We start from the raw sequence: 24,605 nt of genomic DNA on the forward strand, positions 1-24,605 counted from the left end.
TTGCTACCCCTATTCCCAAGTCATTTGGGTTTTCTTGTTCCCCAATCTCTTTCTTTCGGCCATTCCTGGTTGATTTAGGGTTTAGAAAAGTTTTGAATTTATTACACCATTCTCTCACACACACACACACTCTCTCTCTCTCTCTCTCTCTCTGGAAGAAAATTATTTCACAAAAATCATATAAATGCAACAATTTGAAATCTCTAACTAGAAAAAAATGGCATCTTGGGGAAGTGTTCGGCAATCTAAGCTGAAGCACTTGGCTTTTCAATGGAAGAGATACTATTCTCAAAACCCTTTTGCCTCACAAGCGAGAAAACCAGGTCTTTTACAAAACCCATCTTGTATTTTTCAAAACAGTGTTACAGTCTCTGGTTTTTGCAGGAGCATGAAGCTTTTTGGTGCTCCAGCTCAGGTTATTTTCTTAGCCATAGATTACTGTTTCTTTGGGTTTTAACTAATATTTATTTATTTGGTTTTGTGCTGTGGCAGGGTTCAAGATCCCTACCGTTACATTTCATGGATAAGAATTTAACTTGAATTGTTTCTATGAATGATATACATGGATAAGGAAAACGACGACTTGTCAGCTCAACTCCGCCAAAGAAAAGACAGTTGACATGAAAACTTGAATTAATGATATGCCAAGCCAGTAAGGGAGCCCACACCAAATGTGGTTATATGGGAAGACATTCATATCCACCTACCATCACTAGTCCTTGTGACGCCAATATTTGTTAAGGAAAGAATACCATATATTCGACGCATGATATTCCTCCTTTTAATCAAGAGATGACTTTGATATTAGATTAACAAAATATACAATACAATACAATGATCCCAACATTTTGATTTAATTCAATCTCAAATGACAAGAATATAAATATGAGATATAGACCAACTAGTATTTTGCAAAATGTATTCTGCAAAATCACCCATACTCTCGCACAACAAGTTTACTGACTTAGGCATTACAAAGTCTCCCCACTGGCAAGTCGAAACACTAATCAAATTGTATTAAGATTCTCATTTAATAGTATTGAATTAATTAAATGATGAAACGCCTCATATATCTTTAATTTTTTTTAAAACAAATTCAACCGTAAAATGGAAAAGTATTGGTCCATTGACATCAAACTATCATAGTCTACCATTAAATTTGGAGAGTATGTTAATTACCATTGAATGCAAATATAACTATTGCGATATATACTTCTTCTTTTTTGAGAAGGTTGCGATATATACTTAGATCCACGTCTAAACGTTATTGTGCTTAAGAAATATATCAGTCATACTATCAATAGTATTATAATTCAATAATTACAATGAGAGAAGATTTAAACCTTTAAAAAAATCATGAGATATACCAATTGAAATATAAGCTATTGGTACTTTACCATTAACATATAGTTTGATGCATTGATTTTCCAAACTGATCATAAAAAAAAAAAAAAAAAAACAGAGGCTTTTGTAATTGGCTATAGCCTTTTATTTTTCTTAAATCCATCTCTTATTCCTTTGATGCAGCAACAATTCGATGTCAAATTTTTTATGCAACAACAACCTACTTTTTGAGATGAAAAAAACAAAATACTTTTTATATGAGTTTTTTTTCTTCCTTTTTTTGGTTGAAGATGCTTATATAGTAATGGCAAAATTCATTCTGAAAATGTGCCATCCCAAATAGCAAAAAAAAAAAAAAAAAAAAAACTTTTTATTTGATTTTTTTTTTCTTGTTTTTGGTTGAAGATGCTTATAAAGTGATGGGAATTTCATTCTGAAAATGTGCCAGCCCAAATAGGATTTGAATCTTGGATTAGGCCTTAGAAGCATGAAAAGTCCTAGCCCATTAGAATATTAAATATTTTGGGCTTACTAAACAATTTGCACTCTAGGCCCAGCCCAATTCTTGCTACCCCTATTCCCAAGTCATTCGGGTTTTCTTGTTCCCCAATTTCTTTCTTTCGGCCATTCTTGGTTGATTTAGGGTTTAGAAAAATTTTGAATTTATTACACCATTCTCACACACACACACACACACACACACACACACATCCTCTCTCTCTCTCTCTGTGGAAGAAAATTATTTCACAAAAATCATATATATGCAACAATTTGAAATCTCTAACTAGAAAAAAATGGCATCTTGGGGAAGAGTTCGGCAATCTAAGCTGAAGCACTTGGCTTTTCAACGGAAGAGATACTATTCTCAAAACCCTTTTGCCTCACAAGCGAGAAAAACTAGTCTTTTACAAAACCCATCTTGGATTTTTCAAAACAGTGTCACAGCCTCTGGTTTTTGCGGGAGCATGAAGCTTTTTGGTGCTCCAGCTTAGGCTATTTTCTTGGCCATAGTTTACTGTTTCTTTGGGTTTTAACTATTATTTATTTATTTGGTTTTGTTCTGTGGCAGGGTTCAAGATCCCCACCGTTACATTTCATGGATAAGAATTTAACTTGAATTGTTTCTATCAATGATATACATGGTTAAGGAAAATGACGACTTGTCAACTCAACTCCGCCAAAGAGAAGATAGTTGACATGGAAACTTGAATTAATGATATGCCATGCCAGTAAGGGAGCCCACACCAAATGTGGTTCTATGGGAAGACATTCATATCCACCCACCATCACCAGTCCTTGTGACGCCAATATTTGTTAAGGAAAGAATACCATATATCCGACGCATGATATGCCTCATTGTAATCAAGAGATGACTTTGATATTAGATTAGCAAAATATACAATACAATACAATGATCCCAACATTTTGATTTAATTCAATCTCAAATGACAAGAATATAAATATGAGACATAGACCAACTAGTATTTTGCAAAATGTATTCTGCAAAATCACCCATACTCTCATACAACTAGTTTACTGACTTAGGCATTACAAAGTCTCCCCACTGGCAAGTTGAAGCACTAATCAAATTGTATTAAGATTCTCATTTAATTGTATCGAATTAATTAAATGATGAAACGCCTCATATATCTTTAATTTTTTTTTATAAAAAAATTGGATCATAAAATGGAAAAGTATTGGTCCATTGACATCAAACTATCATAGTCTACCATTAAATTTGGAGAGTATGTTAATTACCATTGAATGCAAATGTAACTCTTGCAATATATACTTCTTTTTTAGAAGGTTGCGATATATACTTAGATCCACGTCTAAACGTTATTGTGCTTAAGAAATATATCATTCATACTATCAATAGTATTATAATTCAATAATTACAATGGGAGAGAAGATTTAAACCTTTAAAAAAATCATGAGATATACCAATTGAAATACAAAGCTATTGGCACTTTACCATTAACATATAGTTTGATGTATTGATTTTCCAAACTAATCATTAAAAAAAAAAAAAAAAAAGACAGAGGCTTTTGTAATTGGCTATAGCCTTTTATTTCTCTCAAATCCATCTCTTATTCCTTTGATGCAGCAACGTTTCGATGTCAAATTTTTTATGCAACAACCTACTTTTTGAGATGAAAAAAACAAAAAACTTTTTATATGATTTGTTTTCCTTTTTCTGGTTAAGATGCTTATATAGTAATGGCAAATTCATTATGAAAATGTGACAGCCCAAATAGCAAGAAACAAAATACTTTTTATATGATTTTTTCCCCCTGTTTTTGGTTGAGGATGCTTATAGAGTGATGGGAATTTCATTATGAAAATGTCCAGCCCAAATAGGATTTGAATCTTGAATTAGGCCTTTAACATGGAAGTGTAGGATGAAGATATTCAAGTTGGATTGGATTTGACTCGAGGGTAAGTTTCTACTTGGTGCGAAGAACTACACTTAGCTAAGCCAAATTTTTGGTGTCCTAAAACACAATAATAACCCCATTTTTTTAAAAAACAAGATTGCCAACCAAACTTTTCAACCAAATTTATTGCCTTTATCGCTATCTTCTATTCTATCTCAATAGTAGACAAAGCAACTATCTATTATAACATCGTCATTTGACTGATAACATAGTCGCCATTTATTGATAATATAATTAGATAGTATGAAAACATAATTCGTTAAAGACCCCATTCTAATATAATTATAAACTACCAATCCAACAACATTGCTTCTATCGTTAGAAGTTTTATCATATACCAAGGCAACATCTATAGTATCTTTTGAATATTGAAGAATCTATTTATTAATTTTTTAGTGTTCTTTTCTAGGTTTAACCACACACACGCGCGCGCGCGCGCACACACACACACACACATATATATATATATATATATTAACCAAACTAACAATATGTGAAATATTTGGACAAATGCAAACCATAGCAAACACCATGCTACAACCTGCATTAGCATAGAGAACACAAGAAATGTGCTCCTCTTTTTTAGGCTGCAAAAAGCTTGAAATCTGCTCATAAACACCATATTTTGCTATAATTGAGAGGCCTTGGCCAAATAAGACTCAAAAACTCAAAGTATTTCAAAAAAACTTATGTATATGCGCACAAGGAGATGTTGGTGAAACTGTTTATAAGATTTTTTCTCTCAAAATTTTGATGCAAAGTTGATCTTACATCACTAAGAAAAGGTTTTGTACTTAAATTTTCGATTATAAAAAGCTCCATTGACCCCCTTTTCAAACACAAGTAAGCGTTAAGTGAAATACTCATAAATCACAATCAAAGTGTTTCGTGAAATATTCATTTGAGTTTTAGACTTTTTTTTTTCTTGGCCAATGCCCATAGTAGGTTAGCTAGTCAAACTCCATGATTTTGGTTATTGTTTAGAGGGAGCTTTCTTTTTCTATTCCTTCCAATGTTTGCTTTGTTTTAAGTTTTCCTAGTTTAGTTTGATAGTTTTACGGTTTAGTTGCTTTTGTTTTTTTGGTAAATTAGTTTAGTTGCTTTCTAGACTTAGGTTTTATAGGTTGGAAGCACTTTTATGATAGAATTGGTAGATTTGTAAGGTTTTTGCCTCAAGGACGCATATATAGGCTTGATTATGTGTGTGCATCTTGAGGAGCCTACATATATAGCCTTAGTCATGCGTACATAGTCTCTGCGAGAAATCCACATTTTTATTATTCTTGGATTCATGTGTTGTTTGCTTCTTTTATGCTTTTAATAACATGCTAGTAACATGCTTTGGGTGTGAATAATGGGTGAGGTTTGTGTCCAGTGCAACTAGACATTGTTGAAATTATAATATGTGTCTAATTTTAAATACATGTCACTACCTTAATGGATCCAGTGCACTACATGCACTGGACCTAAGCCTCATCCGTGAATAATATGCTAAAAACACAACAACTTGTACAAGAAGCCACTAGTGAAATTATTTCAATTGTACACTAATCACAAACTACTAAGCCAACATTTGTGAAAATTATTATTAAATTTTTTGTGTTAAACTTATTGAAAAAAAAATAAAGAAAATGGTTTAGTTCCAAACTAGTTTTTTTTTTTCGATACTATTATTGAAAATAAATCATTTTTCAAAATGTATTTTCTAGAAAATCATATCATTTTCCTATGTTTGGTAACAACTTTAAAGTGAGTTGAAAAATTATCTTTTAATTATCTTTATTTAGTTTTACGTGAGATAAAATTATTTTTCAAAAAAATTTAGTTCAAAATAATTTTATTTCATGGTAAGCTAAATAAAGGATATTAAAAGATAATTTTTTTTCGATTAATTTTTTTTCTTCTAATACTACTGAGCACCAAAAAAAAAAAAGTTACCTTCATATAAAATTTTTCACAATAAATAATTTTATTAACAGTCACATAATTAGTTGGAAAAAATATAATCATTAGAGCTAAGCTTTATTAAAAAGAAAAAAAGAAAAAAGAAAAAGAAAAAACAGAAGAGGTCTTGAAAATTATGTAGTGGCTCAAAACAAAGCAATAATAGCGGGGTCTACGTCCACATAGGACGACACGAGTACGTGACGCCACGTGTAATACGGCAGGCTCTAGAGCATTTGGAGCTATATATATAAACCGATGTTTATGCTTTCATATTTCTAGGGTTTCTAATCCTCACAGCACCGGTCACAATAACCAAACTCTCTCTCTCTCTCAGCTCTCTGACTGCGTTCTCGGCTCTCTGATTCTCCAACAAACCCTATCACCTGGTACTTCTCGCCATTATCAAACCCTAACTCAACCTTTGTATCAAACCACTAGGATTCGTTTTTTAATTCAGTATCTACTATATATATACATATATATACATATACAGCTTTTGTTTGATTCTTGATTTTACTTTCCACATAGGGTTAGTGTTTCCTATTTATTATTGAATGCGAATCGATAGCATTTACAATGGGGTTTTGCTCGTCCAGGGGTGATTTTTTTTATTATTATTATTATTATTATTTTTTTGTTTTCTGTTACTGCTGAGTTGGACTAAATGTGTTAGGAATTGGGTTTTACTCGAGTGTGATTTCTAAGATTAGGGTTTTTTTTATAAGTAAAATTGATGTTATTTGATAATAAAGAACCGATATTTATGTAAAAAAATTGTGTTTGAAAGCAAATAAATAGAGTTTGAATATGGGTCTGCTGGTTTCGTGCTGATACTGTTCTGTTTGTTATGAAATTAGGGTTTTGGGAGGTAGAATGATTAGTTTGCACACATGTGCTTCTAACTATGTGTAAACAAAGGAAAAGCAAATCGAAAGTCAACAATTTGGAGGCCAGGCCCAGCCCAATTCTTGCTACAAGTCATTCGGGTTTTCTTGTTCCCCAATCTCTTTCTTTCGGCCATTCCTGGTTGATTTAGGGTTTAGAAAAACTTTGAATTTATTACACCATTCTCTCACTCTCTCTCTCTCTTTGGAAGAAAATTATTTCACGAAAATCATATAAATGCAACAATTTGAAATCTCTAACTAGAAAAAAATGGCATCTTGGGGAAGAGTTCGGCAATCTAGGTTGAAGCACTTGGCTTTTCAATGGAAGAGATACTATTCTGAAAACTCTTTTGCCTCACAAGCAAGAAAGACAGGTCTTTTACAAAACCGATCTTGGATTTTTCAAAACAGTGTCACAGCCTCTGGTTTTTGCAGGAGCATGAAACTTTTTGGTGCTCCAGCTCAGGTTATTTTCTTGGCCATAGTTTACTGTTTCTTTGGGTTTTAACTATTATTTATTTATTTGGTTTTGTGCTGTGGCAGGGTTCAAGTTCAAGTTTACCATTGATTTCGGCAAATGGGTATGTGGGAAATCGTCATTTTAGCGTCTTCAATGAGTTTTCAGAAAAAATGAAAGTCGAAGCTAACAGGTACGGTAGTTAGTTTGTTCTGTTCTATTAAGCTTGTTCTTTTTACATATATAGATAAAGCAGTGGATTTAATGTTAAAATTTATACGTTGTTTGGTAGCTGATCATTGTTTTAAGAGGGTTATATGCATGTAAGAATATAAAGGCGGGGGCTTTGTAACCCGGTAACTTTTTGGTTGCTTCTTCTTGTTCAACTTCTATGCTTGTTTGGCTGTCTCACAGTTTTCTTTGTGTTTGTTTGTGTGTGTGTGTTGTGTAGTTGCTGCTAGAGAAATTATATTGGAAACCAAAAAAATGAATTGTAACTTTGATTTCTAGATTTTTAGTTTCATGGAAATTATTTAAAAAAAAAAAACCACAATATAACTTTGATTTTGAGGTGAGAACAAAATCTTTTGTGTTGCTTTGATTGGGTCTTTAGTAAGGTATTTTAGCATTGGACTAGGCAGAGGGATTTCTTAAATTAGATAATGTGTTATATGCTTTGATGTTACTTCTACAGCAGTTTTGCATTTGTGTGAAAATTTTAAATTTGGATTAAGGATTTGTAGTGTCTGGTTGACAATGGCTTATGTCCCCATTCCCATTTTGAAGCTGAAAAAAGTCCCCGGTTTGACTTTGTTCATGATCTTAAATTATGGGACACTGTCATTTTGTTGGTCACAGAAACCCAGAACTTCAAAAGTCACTCAAGGAGCTGAAAGAGAAAGCAGAGGAGCTGAAAGTGGCCAAAGAAGAACTGAAAAATAGGTAATATTGTAATGTAGCCACCTAATAAATTTTGTAATTTTGCCTTATTAATTAATAGGCTGAGACATACCGTTGTATGTCAAGGCTTAGTGGACACTTCAATGGAGGGATTGAGATGGTGAAATGGCGAATGCAGAACAAAGCAGACAACTGAGAAACTGTACAAGAATGTGGATAGTGCGTGGACAGAGGCTGAAGCTACGGCTAAAAAGGTTTGGTTTAAATGTTCCTTCATGTGCTGCCAGTGGCAAGACAAGTGATAAAGAACACCATCTTATGTTTCTAAATAAATTTTATAAGTTATTTTTTATATATTCCTATTGGTTTCTTCTGATATGCTGCAATATGTATGGTTCTGGTCTCTAGTGACTTTGTTAGAGTGCTTTTGCATGAGTTTGTATTTTCATCATTGGCGGACTTGTATATTTAATAAATTCTGCCGTTGGTGGTGTCTTCAAAACATGTTTAAGGATTGTATGTTTAGCTTGTAGGGCAGGTCCTATGGACTGTCTTGGAAAATATGAAGTGTCTTTGGTACTCATCTTGCCGGATCAATTGTTAGACTCAGATATTCCTCAATGTCCTGGCTCTTTTTTCTTTTTTTTTTAATCTTTCAAAGTTACCCAAGGTGATGGGTCCTGATACCACTACCTCATTGTTCACCTTAACCTTACAAGAAGAGGAGGTGCCATTTGAGGTAGAGCTTGTGGGCCAATGTCCTAGCTATTTGTGGAATATGAGAATCATAAGAATAGTCGTATGCTTCCACTATTATGCTTCCAGAAGAAATCGAAGAATTTCTTGGGGAATCCTACTTGTTACTACCATATTAGCTAAGGGCCATTGTTAAGTATCTAAAGTGACTATCATCTATATCAATGAAGTATGCCAATGAGCTCTAGCTCAAACAACACCTCCTCTCCCCCATTGAAAGGAGTGGAGGGTAAGTTAGTTCAAACCTATTGGGTGTGTGTAAACTTACTAATACAAAAAAGCTATATTAGTGAAGTACATTTCATGAAATTTATGTTGTTTTTAGGTTTCTACCAACATGAAAGAGAAGATCTCAGCTGCAAAAGAGGAGGTCTGCTTTCTATTCATGATTTTAACACATCATTGATGTACTGCTACATACTTTGCATTGATGAGTGATGACCATTTATTTGTTATTTATTATGTGTTATGTGATTAGGTCAAAGAAAGTTTTGGGATTGGGAAGGAAGAGTCTTCAGAATTTAATGGTACTTCAGCTAAACATGGCACTGACAGTAAAGATGGAAGTAACAGTAAAGATGGAAGTAAAGCATCATCTGGAGAAGAGAATTTCCAGCAGTCTGCGTCTAGTGAAAATGCAGAAACTTTGTTTAGCAAACTGAAGTCCAGTCTTCCTTCCCAGAAGGTTTCTTTGGCCTTCCAGAAATTAAAGGAAGCAAAGGTTGCTGACTTAGCAAAGAAGGGATATGGTATTGTAAAAGATGAATTAAGTGGTACCACAAGTAAGAAAAAGCACCTGCAATATACTCCTTCCACATCAATAGGTGAAAGAAGTACAAAAACTGACATTGTCATTGTACAGTCAAAGCAGTCCCCATGGAGTAAAAAGTGGGAGGCATTCAAAGAGAAGGTAAGCTGATCCTTGTTGCCAATTTTGAAAATTATAAAAAGTTTTGTCTGTTGTTATATATTCTCTTGTCTATTACCTGAAAATGGACATTTTCTAACCTCCACCCCACGGTGCGTTTTTCCCAGATTCGAAGTCATCCTACATTCAAACGTGTCAGTGGGTATAGTGAGCCTGTTGTCACAAAGAGTCAGGAGGTATTTTTCAATCTTGTATTGTTTCTTTGTGTTGACCAGCTTGTCTAGTTGAAATGCTTATCCATCTGTTTGGTTTTTTGTTTATATGTGACGCTTTTCTTGCAATGGTTCTTGGCAATAAATGGCAGTGTCATATGCACATGTTTAAGGTTTTAAATGGGAAACTCACTTGGATGGACAAAAATTCATTGCCACTTAATAGCAGGACATGTTGGATATGTTTCAAATAAGAATGGGCTTGAAACATGGCACACCCCCTCTCTTTCTGTAGCACTGATGATTTCAGTTAATTAACCTTTTATTTTTTTCTTCAAAGCGTCATAGGTCTCCAATTATAAGGCTTTCTTATATTTGATGGTCATGAGATGAGATGAAAAAAAAAAAAAAATGCCTCACTTGAATTTATGGAAATCTTGGACAGAGTAAAATTGTACTTGGTAATATGTCTGGAAATTGTGTTCCCTAGTATTTGAATTTTCATAGACATTATAAACAAGCCAAATGTGAAATGCAATCTTGAATTCTCGTTTTCTCAGTGCTGAAGGCAAATACTTCAAGTACAATTTTGTTGACTGGTATCAAACAGGAACTGAAAATGATTGCTTAGCTTCTTATTCCATTTTTTCCCCTCGTATTTAAATTTATTTACACTGCTTTAACCAGAAAGGAAGGAATGTAGTGTTATGCCCATGAAATAAAACTTTCTTGAATTCATGACATTTCCTATTGTAAATTCTAATTGGCATGGTGTAATTTGATATCAACTAAAGTGATGGTATAAAGTTGTAGTTTTCTTTGTAATGGACTTTGTTGATTTTATAAAGTACTCACCCTCTTGAATGTGGTGCAATTAATTTGTCTGGGTTGGAATTGGCAGATTGCAGAAGACGTGCGGGAAATATGGGAGACAAGTGACAACCCCATTGTTCACAAAATTCAGGAGTATGCTCTTAAGCCATGATATTTTTCTCTTTGTTCTACCAATAATATATACATTACTTAAATAGTTATCTCATATCATATTTGACTGTCTTGTCTTTGACAGTCTCAATGAAAGTATCTTTCAAGAAACAGATGCTGCAGTATCAATCAAGGAAATACGTCAGCGAGATCCGTATGTTCATATTACTGTTGGTGTTTGTCTAAGAGTTTTTTTCGTTCCATATTTTAACAAATTTTTACTGTTTTCTATTGATCATATTTGTGTGGATTAGATCTTTCTCTTTACCGGAGTTTGTGACAGAAGTTCAGGAAGCAGTCAAGCCTGTCCTCCGTGCTTACATGAAGGTGAGGTTTTGAGCTTCTGCAAGAATTCTAGAACGGTGTTACCCTTCTATTCGCCCTTCTATTCGGTCTTTTTTTTCTTTATTTCAAATTTTCATTATGAATGTGTATCATGTGACTGCCATTGGAGTTTTTCTTCTCTATTGAATGGAAATTGGTTTTTGTTTACAGGGAGATGCTGAAACACTTAAGAAGTATTGTTTCCCTGAAGTGATTGAACGGTGTAAAGCTGAGCATGGGGCTTATCAAAGCAATGGCATCTTTTTTGATAACAAGGTAGGAAATTTTAGTTCACTGATTCTTTGTTTCTTAGTCATATCTATCAAACAAAAGTCTATATTTACCAGCCAAGGTTGCATTGTATCTTTACAACTCATTAATCTTCTGACACATTGCCATCCCTTTTTTTATTTTCAAGGGTATATTTAAGAATATGATGAGCATGTGATGAATACTTTATGTTGGAAGGAATGGAATATGAGACTTTGATAAATTATATTACAGTTTGGAAGAGTAACATCAAGCATGTGAATCTTTTATTAGAAGCAGGTATTTACATGTGGCTAACCTTGACTAATATGTTGAGGATTTATAGCTGAGCCCAAAAGTTCGGGACTAAGGCTTGGTCATTGTTGTTGTACTGTTCTGTTTAAATGGAGACTATGACTTTGTGTCTTTCTTTGCTTTCCCTTTCTGGTTGATTTTGTCCATTTCTAGAAATTGGCTGACCTCAATCCTAGCCATCATTTTAGGGTTCAGTTTTGTTTTTGAGACATCATTAAGGACCCAATAAACAGCTTATTGTCATTTTCTGTTAACATAATCTCCCATCCTATTTACTTATCAAAAAAAGAAGAAGAGAAGATTCTCCAATCCTATTTTGTCTAGTGGAATATATTGGTTTGGCAATTAGATAACGTATTGTATTGGGTGCATAAAAGGTCATGAGGGTTTCTACTTTCTAACTCTTTCTTTTCTGAGTTGTAAGTGAAAAAATCAGGAAATATATTTAGTGGTATTGTTACTAATTTATGGCTTTTCTTTGCAGATTCTTCATATATCAGATGTTGAAGTTAGAGAGACCAAAATGGTGGGAAATTCTCTTATTATTATCTTATCAGTATGCATTTTGTTTTTCTTTGAACTTGATAGCAAGCATGTTTAACACATTTCTTGTGGAAACAAACGCTGATACTCATTATCTTCTTCTGTGGAAATGTCACAGTTCGAAACACAGCAGGTCTATTGTGTACGTGATAGACATGGTTCAATAACAGCAGGAAGCCAGGTAAAAGATTACATTTTTTTCGTAGCACTATGTTGGTCACATTATTGTATTTAAATTTATAAGTGTATCCACAGTTTCCTTAGGACTGCTATTATTATCTAAAAATGGTATTATATAGACATAGAATTTATGTAACATCAACCAAAACAATCTGAACCTTAGGTCTCTTATAAGCAGCGTATTTGATACTTCCCCTTGAATTTCTGTTGAGATATAGTTTTTTATTTTAGGAATTAAATTTTCCCTCTTGATATTTTTCTTATTTTAAAAAAAGAGGAATGAAATATCCCGTGAAATCTTGTGTCTGTTATGTATGGTCGTAAATGTCTGCATCTTCACAACATTTGATATCTGTTCTCAATTTGAAGACACTTTTGAAGTTGTAATTATGTTTTTGTTCCATCCTAGCTTTGCCAAAGGTTAAAATTTTGGACCTCCCTGTTCATAAGCTAGATGACAGACAAATGAACATAAATTAAGTGGACCTGCTTTTAAGAAACCGTGGGTTCCGCCATTCTGCTATCTCTGTTGAGTTGTGGTATTTCTATGGGCTTGATTATTGCTTTTAAGTTCCACTACATGTCCAAAAGCCTAATTCATATGGATTTGCCCTTGAGTGTTGATTTGCTCATGACCTAAAGAAAAGGTGTCAATTAGCTGTATTTCTCATGTCATCATGTGCATGGAACGGTGAAATGAGGGCTCCTGCGTTATTTGAAAAACCTAATGCATGCAGTGCATCAAACTGACAGTGTGAAGACTAATGATACAGAGAAACTCGACCTATCACTTTACTTTTTTTTTTTTAATTTATAGAAAAACACGTCAATTTACTATTGTAACATGTGTAGAAATTAGCTTAGCCATGCGAATATGATCATATGGATGTGCCTCTAACCATGCGGCTATTTAAGGAGTTATAAAATCCTTTTCCTATATTGCACTAACCTGCTTATTAAATTTTGAATTTTCAACCATATTAATTTCCTGTGATATTTTGTGGCATTTCTAGGATACAATTCATACTGTATACTATGCTTGGGCAATGCAACTAGTGGATGCAGAAGAACGTCGAGATTGTGCTCTCTACCCAATATGGAGGCTAAGAGAAATGCAACAATTTGGAGTCCAAGCCCTCATCTAGTTTCTCAAATTCTCATCATATTGATAAATGTTGTACTACTGAAATTTCTCCTATTTTTTTTTGGGGTCTAAATTGCCCTGGATTTTGTTTCATAGCCAGGGAAAAAAATTGTTGCTGATGTCTCCTATTTATTTATTACCAAATAAAGAAAATGGGTACAATGCGTTATTCATTTATTAGTCAGTCTCATTTATTTATCTAACAGATGAATATGTAACTACCAATTACCAAATAGTGGGTTGATCTCTTCAAAACTGAGGAATGTGCCATTTTGGACTGGGAAAGACCATGACTTCAATTACGTACGCTATAATAAGTTTTTGTATTTACCCATTTAGAAGGAAGTCATAATGCCATGTACTTCATGCCTCATAGCCTAGTAGTAAATTGTGCCCTCTTTTCTTTAACCAAGTAATTAAGGATTGGTAGAGGAGTAAAGTACAGGTAGGTGTGAGCTCTAAAATCATCTCAAAACAGTAAGTTTAGGGACACAATTTTTGTCATAGTTTGCAGAAGCGGTTGACTTTAGATTATGGAAATCACTCTTATATCGACGACTTATCACTCGTAATTGATCACTTCAGCAAACAGAAATTCTGAAGACCTACCATTGATCTCAAAACGAATACTCTTAATTCCCCATGTTCAAATTTTAGTTCAAAATTCGCAAGTGATAGGAGTGAAGTCACTGTCTTCTTTTTACTCATGAAAGCTAGTAAAATAACATATATTTTAATAATGGTTTTGTGAGAGAAGTCAAGAGCAGATAAGAAATCAAGTAAAGAGAGTCTTACTTTAGATAGAAAGAATTAAAGTAGAGGACAAACAGAAAAGACAATTAAGTCTTAGGATCCTTCCTCATCCATACAGCACGAGTCTTGGTCGTGAAGATGAAAAGACACATGTCCTAGTATGACTACTAAAGGACATGGAGGAATTAGAATTCTCCTGAAATTGAGTTAAAAAACTCAACTTTTAATAACTCACCAAGAATAGGTACATAGCATTTAGTCAAAGGATGAGACTTATTTGACACTCGCTTATGAAGAAACAACTTGAAACAATTAGGACGAATGTGACCGAAAGCACCACAATGGTGACAAACATGAGTAGTTTTCAAACTACTATACTTCTTAGAAGGAGGTCTAACTTTAGAGGTTGACAGAGACCTCAACTTAGGACAATTTGGCCTAATATGACCAATAACATGACAATGATGACAAGCGGTGACAAATTCAGAATTTTTATTCAACGTAGGAGGAGTTTTAGACATAGATTTAGAAACTTCAGCGTTAACATTAGATTGTTTACCTTTGTCTTTCCTAGCAATATTAACCTTCAACTCTTCATTATTCTTTTTAAATGGGGGAATATAAATTTTTTTCTTTTGAGTTAGGCTCAACAACAAGTTTGGCACTAGTTAATTTTTCAACTTCAGTTTTAAATTCAACTAGTTGCTCTTCCAAACTCTTAATTTTGTCCTCCTGAGATGAAATTTGATTTTTAAAATTCTCATTCAAATTATTGGCTTTATCCAATTTTGCAATCAAATCATCTTTTTCAAGCTTGACTTTTTTAAATTTAGTTTTTAATTTTGTAGAATATTCAAGAGATTTCATACAAAATTATAAAGTTTGCAATAGGCAACTTGAATATCATCATCATCATTCAACATAGAATCATGCAAATAGAAACAATCAAGAGTTTCCATGACAACAGGGGTCAATGGATCACATAGCAATGATTAAACCTTAATCAGAGTGTGCCTGCTCTGATACCACTTGATATGCCAAAAACGTATTGACCCATTGTGATATATTAAGTTGATTAATTAGCCAAGTTATTAATTAATCAAGTTAACATGCAAAACACGTGATAGTATAAACAAATCACCAATTAAACTAAGTATGCAACGGAAATTAAATGACACGGTGATTTGTTTACGAATGGGGAAAACCTACACGGCAAAAACCCTACCGGGTGATTTTAAGGTCATCACTCCCGAAACTCTACTATTATCACAAAAAGCGGTTACAAGTAAAGGAATCCCAAGTACCTTACCAACCTACAGTTGAACCCATACCCCAATACCCAATTGGATTTGTTTTATAGTGACAATTTCTCCTTTCAATGCACGGCTCCCAAGTACGTGACTAACCAATTGCGTGGATCCCAGTACGCGGCTTACTCCTTTGCACGAATCCCAGTACGTGACTAACCCCACAAAAACCTTTTGATTGTTGTAGTTGATTTGCAGCAACTTCACATAGAAACACCAATAAGATCTTCAATGTTGGTGCAAGAGTCTTTGCTTGGTTACAAAACCTAAAGGCGTACAAGAAACGCAGCAAGAACTCTTTCTTCTGTAGAAGGAGGCTAGGGTTTCAAAAAGAAAACCTTATAAAGCTCTTTAGGGTTTAGTTTTTCTTTTTTTCCACCACCTTTAAATAAGAGCTTAATGGGCTCTCCTATTCTAAATAGGTTTACACAAACCTTAGGCTTTTCTAGTCCAATAAGAATTATACAAACCCATAAACAAATAGTCTTTTAGAGTAAAAACGTTGCTGACTATAAATTGAATCCCGTAAACTTGATCGATCGGGACATCTGTCGAGCTTTAATGAATCTCGACAGATCAAGCTTCTGTCGAGGAGGTATCGAGACTTGCAGTTTGCACATTTCTTAAGCAGTTCTTGAGTAATCTTCATGTCTTAAATTTAACCACTTGTAATGATCATCTTAAACCTACTTAGACTTACCCTAATACAAGTAAAATGCGTTTTGTCAAAGGACATGCCAATTACATAAAAATATGTCCCCAACAATATAGTTTGATGCATTGATTTTCCAAACTGATCATTAAAAAAAAAAAAAAAAATAGAGGCTTTTGTAATTGGCTATAGCCTTTTATTATTCTAAAATCCATCTCTTATTCCATTGATGCAGCAACAATTCGATGTCAAATTTTTTATGCAACAACAACCTACTTTTTGAGATGAAAAAAACAAAATACTTTTAATATGATTTTGTTTTTTCCTTTTTTTGGTTGAAGATGCTTATATAGTAGTGGCAAATTCATTCTGAAAATGTGCCAGCCCAAATAGCAAAAAAAAAAAATGTTGTTTATATGATTTTTTTCCTTGTTTTTGGTGAAGATGCTTATAGAGTGATGGGAATTTTATTCTGAAAATGTGCCAGCCTAAATAGGATCTGAATCTTGGATTATGCCTTAGAAGCATGAAAAGTCCTGGGTCCATTAGAATATTAAATATTTTGGGCTTACTAAACAATTTGCAGACCAGGCCTAGCCCAATTCTGGCTACCCCTATTCCCAAGTCATTTGGGTTTTCTTGTTCCCCAATCTCTTTCTTTCGGCCATTCCTGGTTGATTTAGAGTTAGAAAAACTTTGAATTTATTACACCATTCTCTCTCTCACAGACACACTCTCTCTCTGGTAGTAAATTATTTCACGAAAATCATATAGATGCAACAATTTGAAATTTCTAACTAGAAAAAAATGGCATCTTGGGGAAGAGTTCGGCAATCTAAGCTGAAGCACTTGGCTTTTCAATGGAAGAGATACTATTCTCAAAACCCTTTTGCCTCACAAGCAAGAAAAACAGGTCTTTTACAAAACCCATCTCGGATTTTTCAAAACAATGTCACAGCATCAGGTTTTTGCAGGAGCATGAAACTTTTCAGTGCTCCAGCTCAGGTTATTTTCTTGGCCATAGTTTGTTGTTCCTTTGGGATTTAACTATTATTTATTTATTTGGTTTTGTGCTGTGGCAGGTTTCAAGATCCCCATCGTTACACTTCATGGATAAGAATTTAACTTGAATTGTTTCTATCAATGATATACATGGTTAAGGAAAATGATGACTTGTCAGCTTAACTCCGCCAAAGAGAAGATAGTTGACATGGAAACTTGAATTAATGATATGCCAAGCCAGTAAGGGAGCCCACACCAAATGTGGTTATATGGGAAGACATTCATATCCACCAACCATCACTAGTCCTTGTGACACCAATATTTGTTAAGGAAAGAATGCCATATATCCGACGCATGATATGCCCCTTTGTAATCAAGAGATGACTTTGATATTAGATTAACAAAATATACAATACAATACAATGATCCCAACATTTTGATTTAATTCAATCTCAAATGACAAGAATATAAATATGAGACATAGGCCAACTAGTATTCTGCAAAATGTATTCTACAAAATCACCCATACTCTCATACACTTAGATCACTGACTTAGGCATTACAAAGTCTCCCCAATGGCAAGTCGAAACACTAATCAAATTGTATTAAGATTCTCATTTAATAGTATTGAATTAATTAAATGATGAAACGCCACATATATCTTTAATTTTTTTTAAAAAAAATTGAACCGTAAAATGGAAAAGTATTGGTCCATTGACATCAAACTATCATAGTCTACCATTATATTTGGAGAGTATGTTAATTACCATTTAATGCAAATCTAACTCTTGCAATATATACTTTTTTTTTTTTTTGAGAAGGTTGCGATATATACTTAGATCCACGTCTAAACGTTATCGTGCTTAAGAAATATATTATTCATACTATCAATAATATTATAATTTAATAATTACAATGGAGAGAAGATTTAAACCTTTAAAAAAATCATGAGATATACCAATCGAAATACAAGCTATTGGCACCTTACCATTAACATATAGTTTGATGCATTGATTTTCCAAACTGATCATAAAAAAAAAAAGAAAAAAAAAACAATGGCTTTTGTAATTGGCTATAGCCTTTTATTTTTCTTAAATCCATCTCTTATTCCTTTGATGCTGCAACAATTCGATGTCAAATTTTTAATGCAACAACAACCTACTTTTTGAGATGAAAAAAACAAAATACTTTTTATATGATTTTTTTTTTCCTTTTTCTGGTTGAAGATGCTTATATAGTAATGGAAAATTCATTCTGAAAATGTGCCAGCCCAAATAGCAAAAAACAAAATACATTTTATATGATTTTTTTTCCTTGTTTTTGGTGAAGATGCTTATAGAGTGATGGGAATTTCATTCTGAAAATGTGCCAGCCCAAATAGGATCCGACTCTTGGATTAGGCCTTAGAAGCATGAAAAGTCCTGGGCCCATTAGAATATTAAATATTTTGGGCTTACCAAACAATTTGTAGGCCAGGCCCAGCCCAATTCTTGCTACCCCTATTCCTAAGTCATTTGGGTTTTTTTGTTCCCCAATCTCTTTCTTTCGCCATTCCTGGTTGATTTACGGTTAGAAAAACTTTGAATTTATTACACCATTCTCTCTCTCTCACACACACACTCTCTATCTCTCTGGAAGTAAATTATTTCACGAAAATCATATAAATGCAACAATTTGAAATCTCTAACTAGAAAAAAATGGCATCTTGGGGAAGAGTTCGGCAATCTAAGCTGAAGCACTTGGCTTTTCAATGGAAGAGATACTATTCTCAAAACCCTTTTGCCTCACAAGCAAGAAAAACAGGTCTTTTGCAAAACCCATCTCAGATTTTTCAAAACAGTGTCACAACATCTGGTTTTTGTAGGAGCATGAAGCTTTTTAGTGCTCCAGCTCAGGTTATTTTCTTGGCCATAGTTTACTGTTTCTTTGGGTTTTAACTATTATTTATTTATTTGGTTTTGTGCTGTGGCAGGGTTCAAGATCCCCACTGTTACACTTCATGGATAAGAATTTAACTTGAATTGTTTCTATCAATGATATACATGGTTAAGGAAAATGACGACTTGTCAGCTCAACTCCACCAAAGAGAAGATAGTTGACATGGAAACTTGAATTAATGATATGCCAAGCCAGTAAGGGAGCCCACACCAAATGTGGTTATATGGGAATACCATATATCCAACGCATGATATGCCTCCTTGTAATCAAGAGATGACTTTGATATTAGATTAACAAAATATACAATACAATACAATGATCCCAACATTTTGATTTAATTCAATCTCAAATGACAAGAATATAAATATGAGACATAGGCCAACTAGTATTCTGCAAAATGTATTCTACAAAATCACCCATACTCTCATACACTTAGATTACTGACTTAGGCATTACAAAGTCTCCCCAATGGCAAGTCGAAACACTAATCAAATTGTATTAAGATTCTCATTTAATAGTATTGAATTAATTAAATGATGAAACGCCACATATATCTTTAATTTTTTTTTTTTTTAAAATTGAACCGTAAAATGGAAAAGTATTGGTCCATTGACATCAAACTATCGTAGTCTACCATTAAATTTGGAGAGTATGTTTATTACCATTGAATGCAAATATAACTCTTGCGATATAAACTTCTTTTTTTTTTTGAGAAGTTTGCGATATATACTTAGATCCACGTCTAAACGTTATTGTGCTTAAGAAATATATCATTCATACTATCAATAGTATTATAATTCAATAATTACAATGGAGAGAAGATTTAAACCTTTAAAAAAATCATGAGATATACCAATTGAAATACAAGCTATTGGCACTTTACCATTAACATATAGTTTGGTGCATTGATTTTCCAAACTGATCATAAAAAAAAAAAAAAAAAAAAAAATAGAGGCTTTTGGAATTGGCTATAGCCTTTTATTTTTCTTAAATCCATCTCTTATTCCTTTGATGCAGCAACAATTCGATGTCAAGTTTTTTATGCAACAACAATCTACTTTTTGAGATGAAAAAAACAAAATACTTTTTATATGATTTTTTTTCCTTTTTTTGGTTGAAGATGCTTATATGGTAATGGCAAATTCATTCTGAAAATGTGCCAGCCCAAATAGAAAAAAACAATATACTTTTTATATGATTGTTTTCCTTTTTTTTGGCGAAGATGCTTATAGAGTGATGGGAATTTCATTATGCAAATGTGCCAGCCCAAATAGGATCTGAATCTTGGATTAGGCCTTAGAAGCATGAAAAGTCCTGGGCCCATTAGAATATTAAATATTTTGGGCTAACTAAGCAATTGGTAGGCCAGGCCCAGCCCAATTCTTGCTACCCTTATTCCCAAGTCATTTGGGTTTTCTTGTTCCCCAATCTCTTTCTTTCGGCTATTCCAGGTTGATTTAGGGTTTAGAAAAACTTTGAATTTATTATACCATTCTCTCACACTCTCTCTGGAATTAAATTATTTCATAAAAATCATATAAATGCAACAATTTGAAATCTCTAACTAGAAAAAAAAGGCATTTTCGGGAAGAGTTCGGCAATCTAAGCTGAAGCACTTGGCTTTTCAAAGGAAGAGATACTATTCTCAAAATCCTTTTGCCTCACAAGCAAGAAAAGCAGGTCTTTTACAAAATCCATCTCGGATTTTTCAAAACAGTGCATAGCATCTGGTTTTGCAGGAGCATGAAGCTTTTCAGTGCTCCAGCTCAGGTTATTTTCTTGGCCATAGTTTATTGTTTCTTTGGGATTTAACTATTATGTATTTATTTGGTTTTGTGCTATGGTAGGTTTCAAGATCCCCATCATTACACTTCATGGATAAGAATTTAACTTGAATTGTTTCTATCAATGATATACATGGTTAAAGAAAATGACGACTTGTCAGCTCAACTCCGCCAAAGAGAAGATAGTTGACATGGAAACTTGAGTTAATGATATGCCAAGCCAGTAAGGGAGCCCACACCAAATGTGGTTATATGGGATGAAATTCATATCCACCAACCATCACTAGTCCTTGTGACGCCAATATTTGTTAAGGAAAGAATACCATATATCCGACGCATGATATGCCTCCTTGTAATCAAGAGATGAATTTGATATTAGATTAACAAAATATACAATACAATACAATGATCCCAACATTTTGATTTAATTCAATCTCAAATGACAAGAATATAAATATGAGACATAGGTCAACAAGTATTCTGCAAAATCACCCATACTCTCATACAATTAGATTACTGACTTAGGCATTACAAAGTCTCACTAATGGCAAGTCGAAACACTAATCAAATTGTATTAAGATTCTCATTTAATAGTATTGAATTAATTAAATGATGAAACACCACATATATCTTTAATTTTTTTTTTTTTTAAAATTGAACCGTAAAATGGAAAAGTATTGGTCCATTGACATCAAACTATCGTAGTCTACCATTAAATTTGGAGAGTATTTAATTACCATTGAATGCAAATGTAACTCTTGTGATATATACTTCTTTTTTTTTGAGAAGTTTGCGATATATACTTAGATCCACGTCTAAACGTTATTGTGCTTAAGAAATATATCATTCATACTATCAATAGTATTATAATTCAATAATTACAATGGAGAGAAGATTTAAACCTTTAAAAAAATCATGAGATATACCAATTGATATACAAGCTATTGGCACTTTACCATTAACATATAGTTTGGTGCATTGATTTTCCAAACTGATCATAAAAAAAAAAAAAAAAACAGCGGCTTTTGTAATTGGCTATAGCCTTTTATTTTTCTTAAATCCATCTCTTATTCCTTTGATGCAGCAACAATTCGATGTCAAGTTTTTTATGCAACAACAATCTACTTTTTGAGATGAAAAAAACAAAATACTTTTTATATGATTTTTTTTTCCTTTTTTTGGTTGAAGATGCTTATATGGTAATGGCAAATTCATTCTGAAAATGTGCCAGCCCAAATAGAAAAAAACAATATACTTTTTATATGATTGTTTTCCTTTTTTTTGGCGAAGATGCTTATAGAGTGATGAGAATTTCATTATGCAAATGTGCCAGCCCAAATAGGATCTGAATCTTGGATTAGGCCTTAGAAGCATGAAAAGTCCAAGGCCCATTAGAATATTAAATATTTTGGGCTAACTAAACAATTGGCAGGCCAGGCCCAGCCCAATTCTTGCTACCCTTATTCCCAAGTCATTCGGGTTTTCTTGTTCCCTAATCTCTTTCTTTCGGCTATTCCAGGTTGATTTAGGGTTTAGAAAAACTTTGAATTTATTATACCATTCTCTCACACTCTCTCTGGAATTAAATTATTTCATAAAAATCATATAAATGCAACAATTTGAAATCTCTAACTAGAAAAAAAAAAGGCATTTTCGGGAAGAGTTCGGCAATCTAAGCTGAAGCACTTGGCTTTTCAATGGAAGAGATACTATTCTCAAAACCCTTTTGCCTCACAAGCAAGAAAAACAGGTCTTTTGCAAAACCCATCTCGGATTTTTCAAAACAGTGTCACAGCATCTGGTTTTTGTAGGAGCATGAAGCTTTTTGGTGCTCCAGCTCAGGTTATTTTCTTGGCCATAGTTTACTGTTTCTTTGGGTTTTAACTATTATTTATTTATTTGGTTTTGTGCTGTGGCAGGGTTCAAGATCCCCACTGTTACATTTCATGGATAAGAATTTAACTTGAATTGTTTCTATCAATGATATACATGGTTAAGGAAAATGACGACTTGTTAGCTCAACTCCGCCAAAGAGAAGATAGTTGACATGGAAACTTGAATTAATGATATGCCAAGCCAGTAAGGGAGCCCACACCAAATGTGGTTATATGGGAAGACATTCATATCCACCTACCATCACTAGTCCTTGTGACGCCAATATTTGTTAAGGAAAGAATACCATATATCCGACGCATGATATGCCTCCTTGTAATCAAGAGATGACTTTGATATTAGATTAACAATATATACAATACAATACAATGATCCCAACATTTTGATTTAATTCAATCTCAAATGACAAGAATATAAATATGAGACATAGGCCAACTAGTATTCTGCAAAATCACCCATACTATCATACAACCAGTTTACTGACTTAGGCATTACAAAGTCTCCCCAATGGCAAGTCGAAACACTAATCAAATTGTATTAAGATTCTCATTTAATAGTATTGAATTAATTAAATGATGAAACGCCTCATATATCTTTACTTTTTTGTTAAAAAAATTGAACCGTAAAATGGAAAAGTATTGGTCCATTGACATCAAACTATCATAGTCTACCATTAAATTTGGAGAGTATGTTAATTACCATTGAATGCAAATATAACTCTTGCGATATATACTCTTTTTTTTTGAGTAGGTTGCGATATATGCTTAGATCCACGTCTAAACGTTATTGTGCTTATGAAATATATCATTCATACTATCAACAGTATTATAATTCAATAATTACAATGGGAGAGAAGATTTAAACTTTTAAAAAAATCATGAGATATACCAATTGAAATACAAGCGATTGGCACTTTACCATTGACATATAGTTTGATGCATTGATTTTCCAAACTGATCATAAAAAAAATAAAAAACAGAGGCTTTTGTAGTTGGCTATAGCCTTTTATTTTTCTTAAATCCATCTCTTATTCCTTTGATGCAGCAACAATTCGATGTCAAATATTTTATGCAACAACAACCTACTTTTTGAGATGAAAAAAAAAAAAAAGCTTTTTATATGATATTTTTTTTCCTTTTTTTGGTGGAAGATGCTTATATAGTAATGGAAAATTCATTCTGAAAATGTGCCAGCCCAAATAGCAAAAAAAAAAAAAAAAAAAAAAAACTTTTTATATGATTTTTTCCCTGTTTTTGGTTGAAGATGCTTATAGAGTGATGAGAATTTCATTATGAAAATGTGCCAGCCCAAATAGGATCTGAATCTTGGATTGGGCCTTAGAAGCATGAAAAGTCCTGGGCCCATTAGAATATTAAATATTTTGGGTTACTAAACAATTTGCAGGCCAGGCCCAGCCCAATTCTTGCTACCCCTATTCCCAAGTCATTTGGGTTTTCTTGTTCCCCAATCTCTTTCTTTCGGCCATTCCTGGTTGATTTAGGGTTTAGAAAAACTTTGAATTTATTACACCATTCTCTCACACACACACTCTCTCTCTCTCTGTGGAAGAAAATTATTTCACAAAAATCATATAAATGCTGCAATTTGAAATCTGTAACTAGAAAAAAAGGGCCTCTTGGGGAAGAGTTCGGCAATCTAAGCTGAAGCACTTGGCTTTTCAATGGAAGAGATACTATTCTCAAAACCCTTTTGCCTCACAAGCAAGAA

The 24,605-nt window shown here is 33.3% G+C and overlaps 1 protein-coding gene across 4 annotated transcripts; it reads left to right on the forward strand.

Annotated features, from left to right (window-relative positions):
* The first annotated feature begins 202 nt into the window (after positions 1–202).
* Positions 203–13,728, forward strand: LOC142642883 (mitochondrial import inner membrane translocase subunit TIM44-2-like). Of its 4 annotated transcripts, XM_075817319.1 has the most exons (15): positions 6,000–6,115; positions 6,587–7,082; positions 7,160–7,266; positions 7,932–8,015; positions 8,152–8,227; positions 9,055–9,099; positions 9,208–9,639; positions 9,765–9,833; positions 10,711–10,775; positions 10,879–10,947; positions 11,048–11,120; positions 11,289–11,393; positions 12,166–12,237; positions 12,343–12,405; positions 13,418–13,728. In XM_075817319.1, exons 2-15 carry the CDS (start codon positions 6,885–6,887, stop codon positions 13,547–13,549), a joined length of 1,590 nt encoding a protein of 529 aa, XP_075673434.1. In that variant the 5' UTR covers positions 6,000–6,115; positions 6,587–6,884; the 3' UTR covers positions 13,550–13,728. The 4 variants fall into 4 exon arrangements, with proteins under 4 accessions (XP_075673436.1, XP_075673434.1, XP_075673437.1 ...); XM_075817321.1 differs by lacking the exons at positions 6,000–6,115; positions 6,587–7,082 and adding an exon at positions 203–415; XM_075817320.1 differs by lacking the exon at positions 6,000–6,115 and having other exon boundaries at positions 6,129–7,082.
* The last annotated feature ends 10,877 nt before the right edge of the window (positions 13,729–24,605 follow it).

Source organism: Castanea sativa, chromosome 7 (genome assembly GCF_040712315.1).
Source record: "Castanea sativa cultivar Marrone di Chiusa Pesio chromosome 7, ASM4071231v1".
NCBI lineage: Eukaryota > Viridiplantae > Streptophyta > Magnoliopsida > Fagales > Fagaceae > Castanea > Castanea sativa.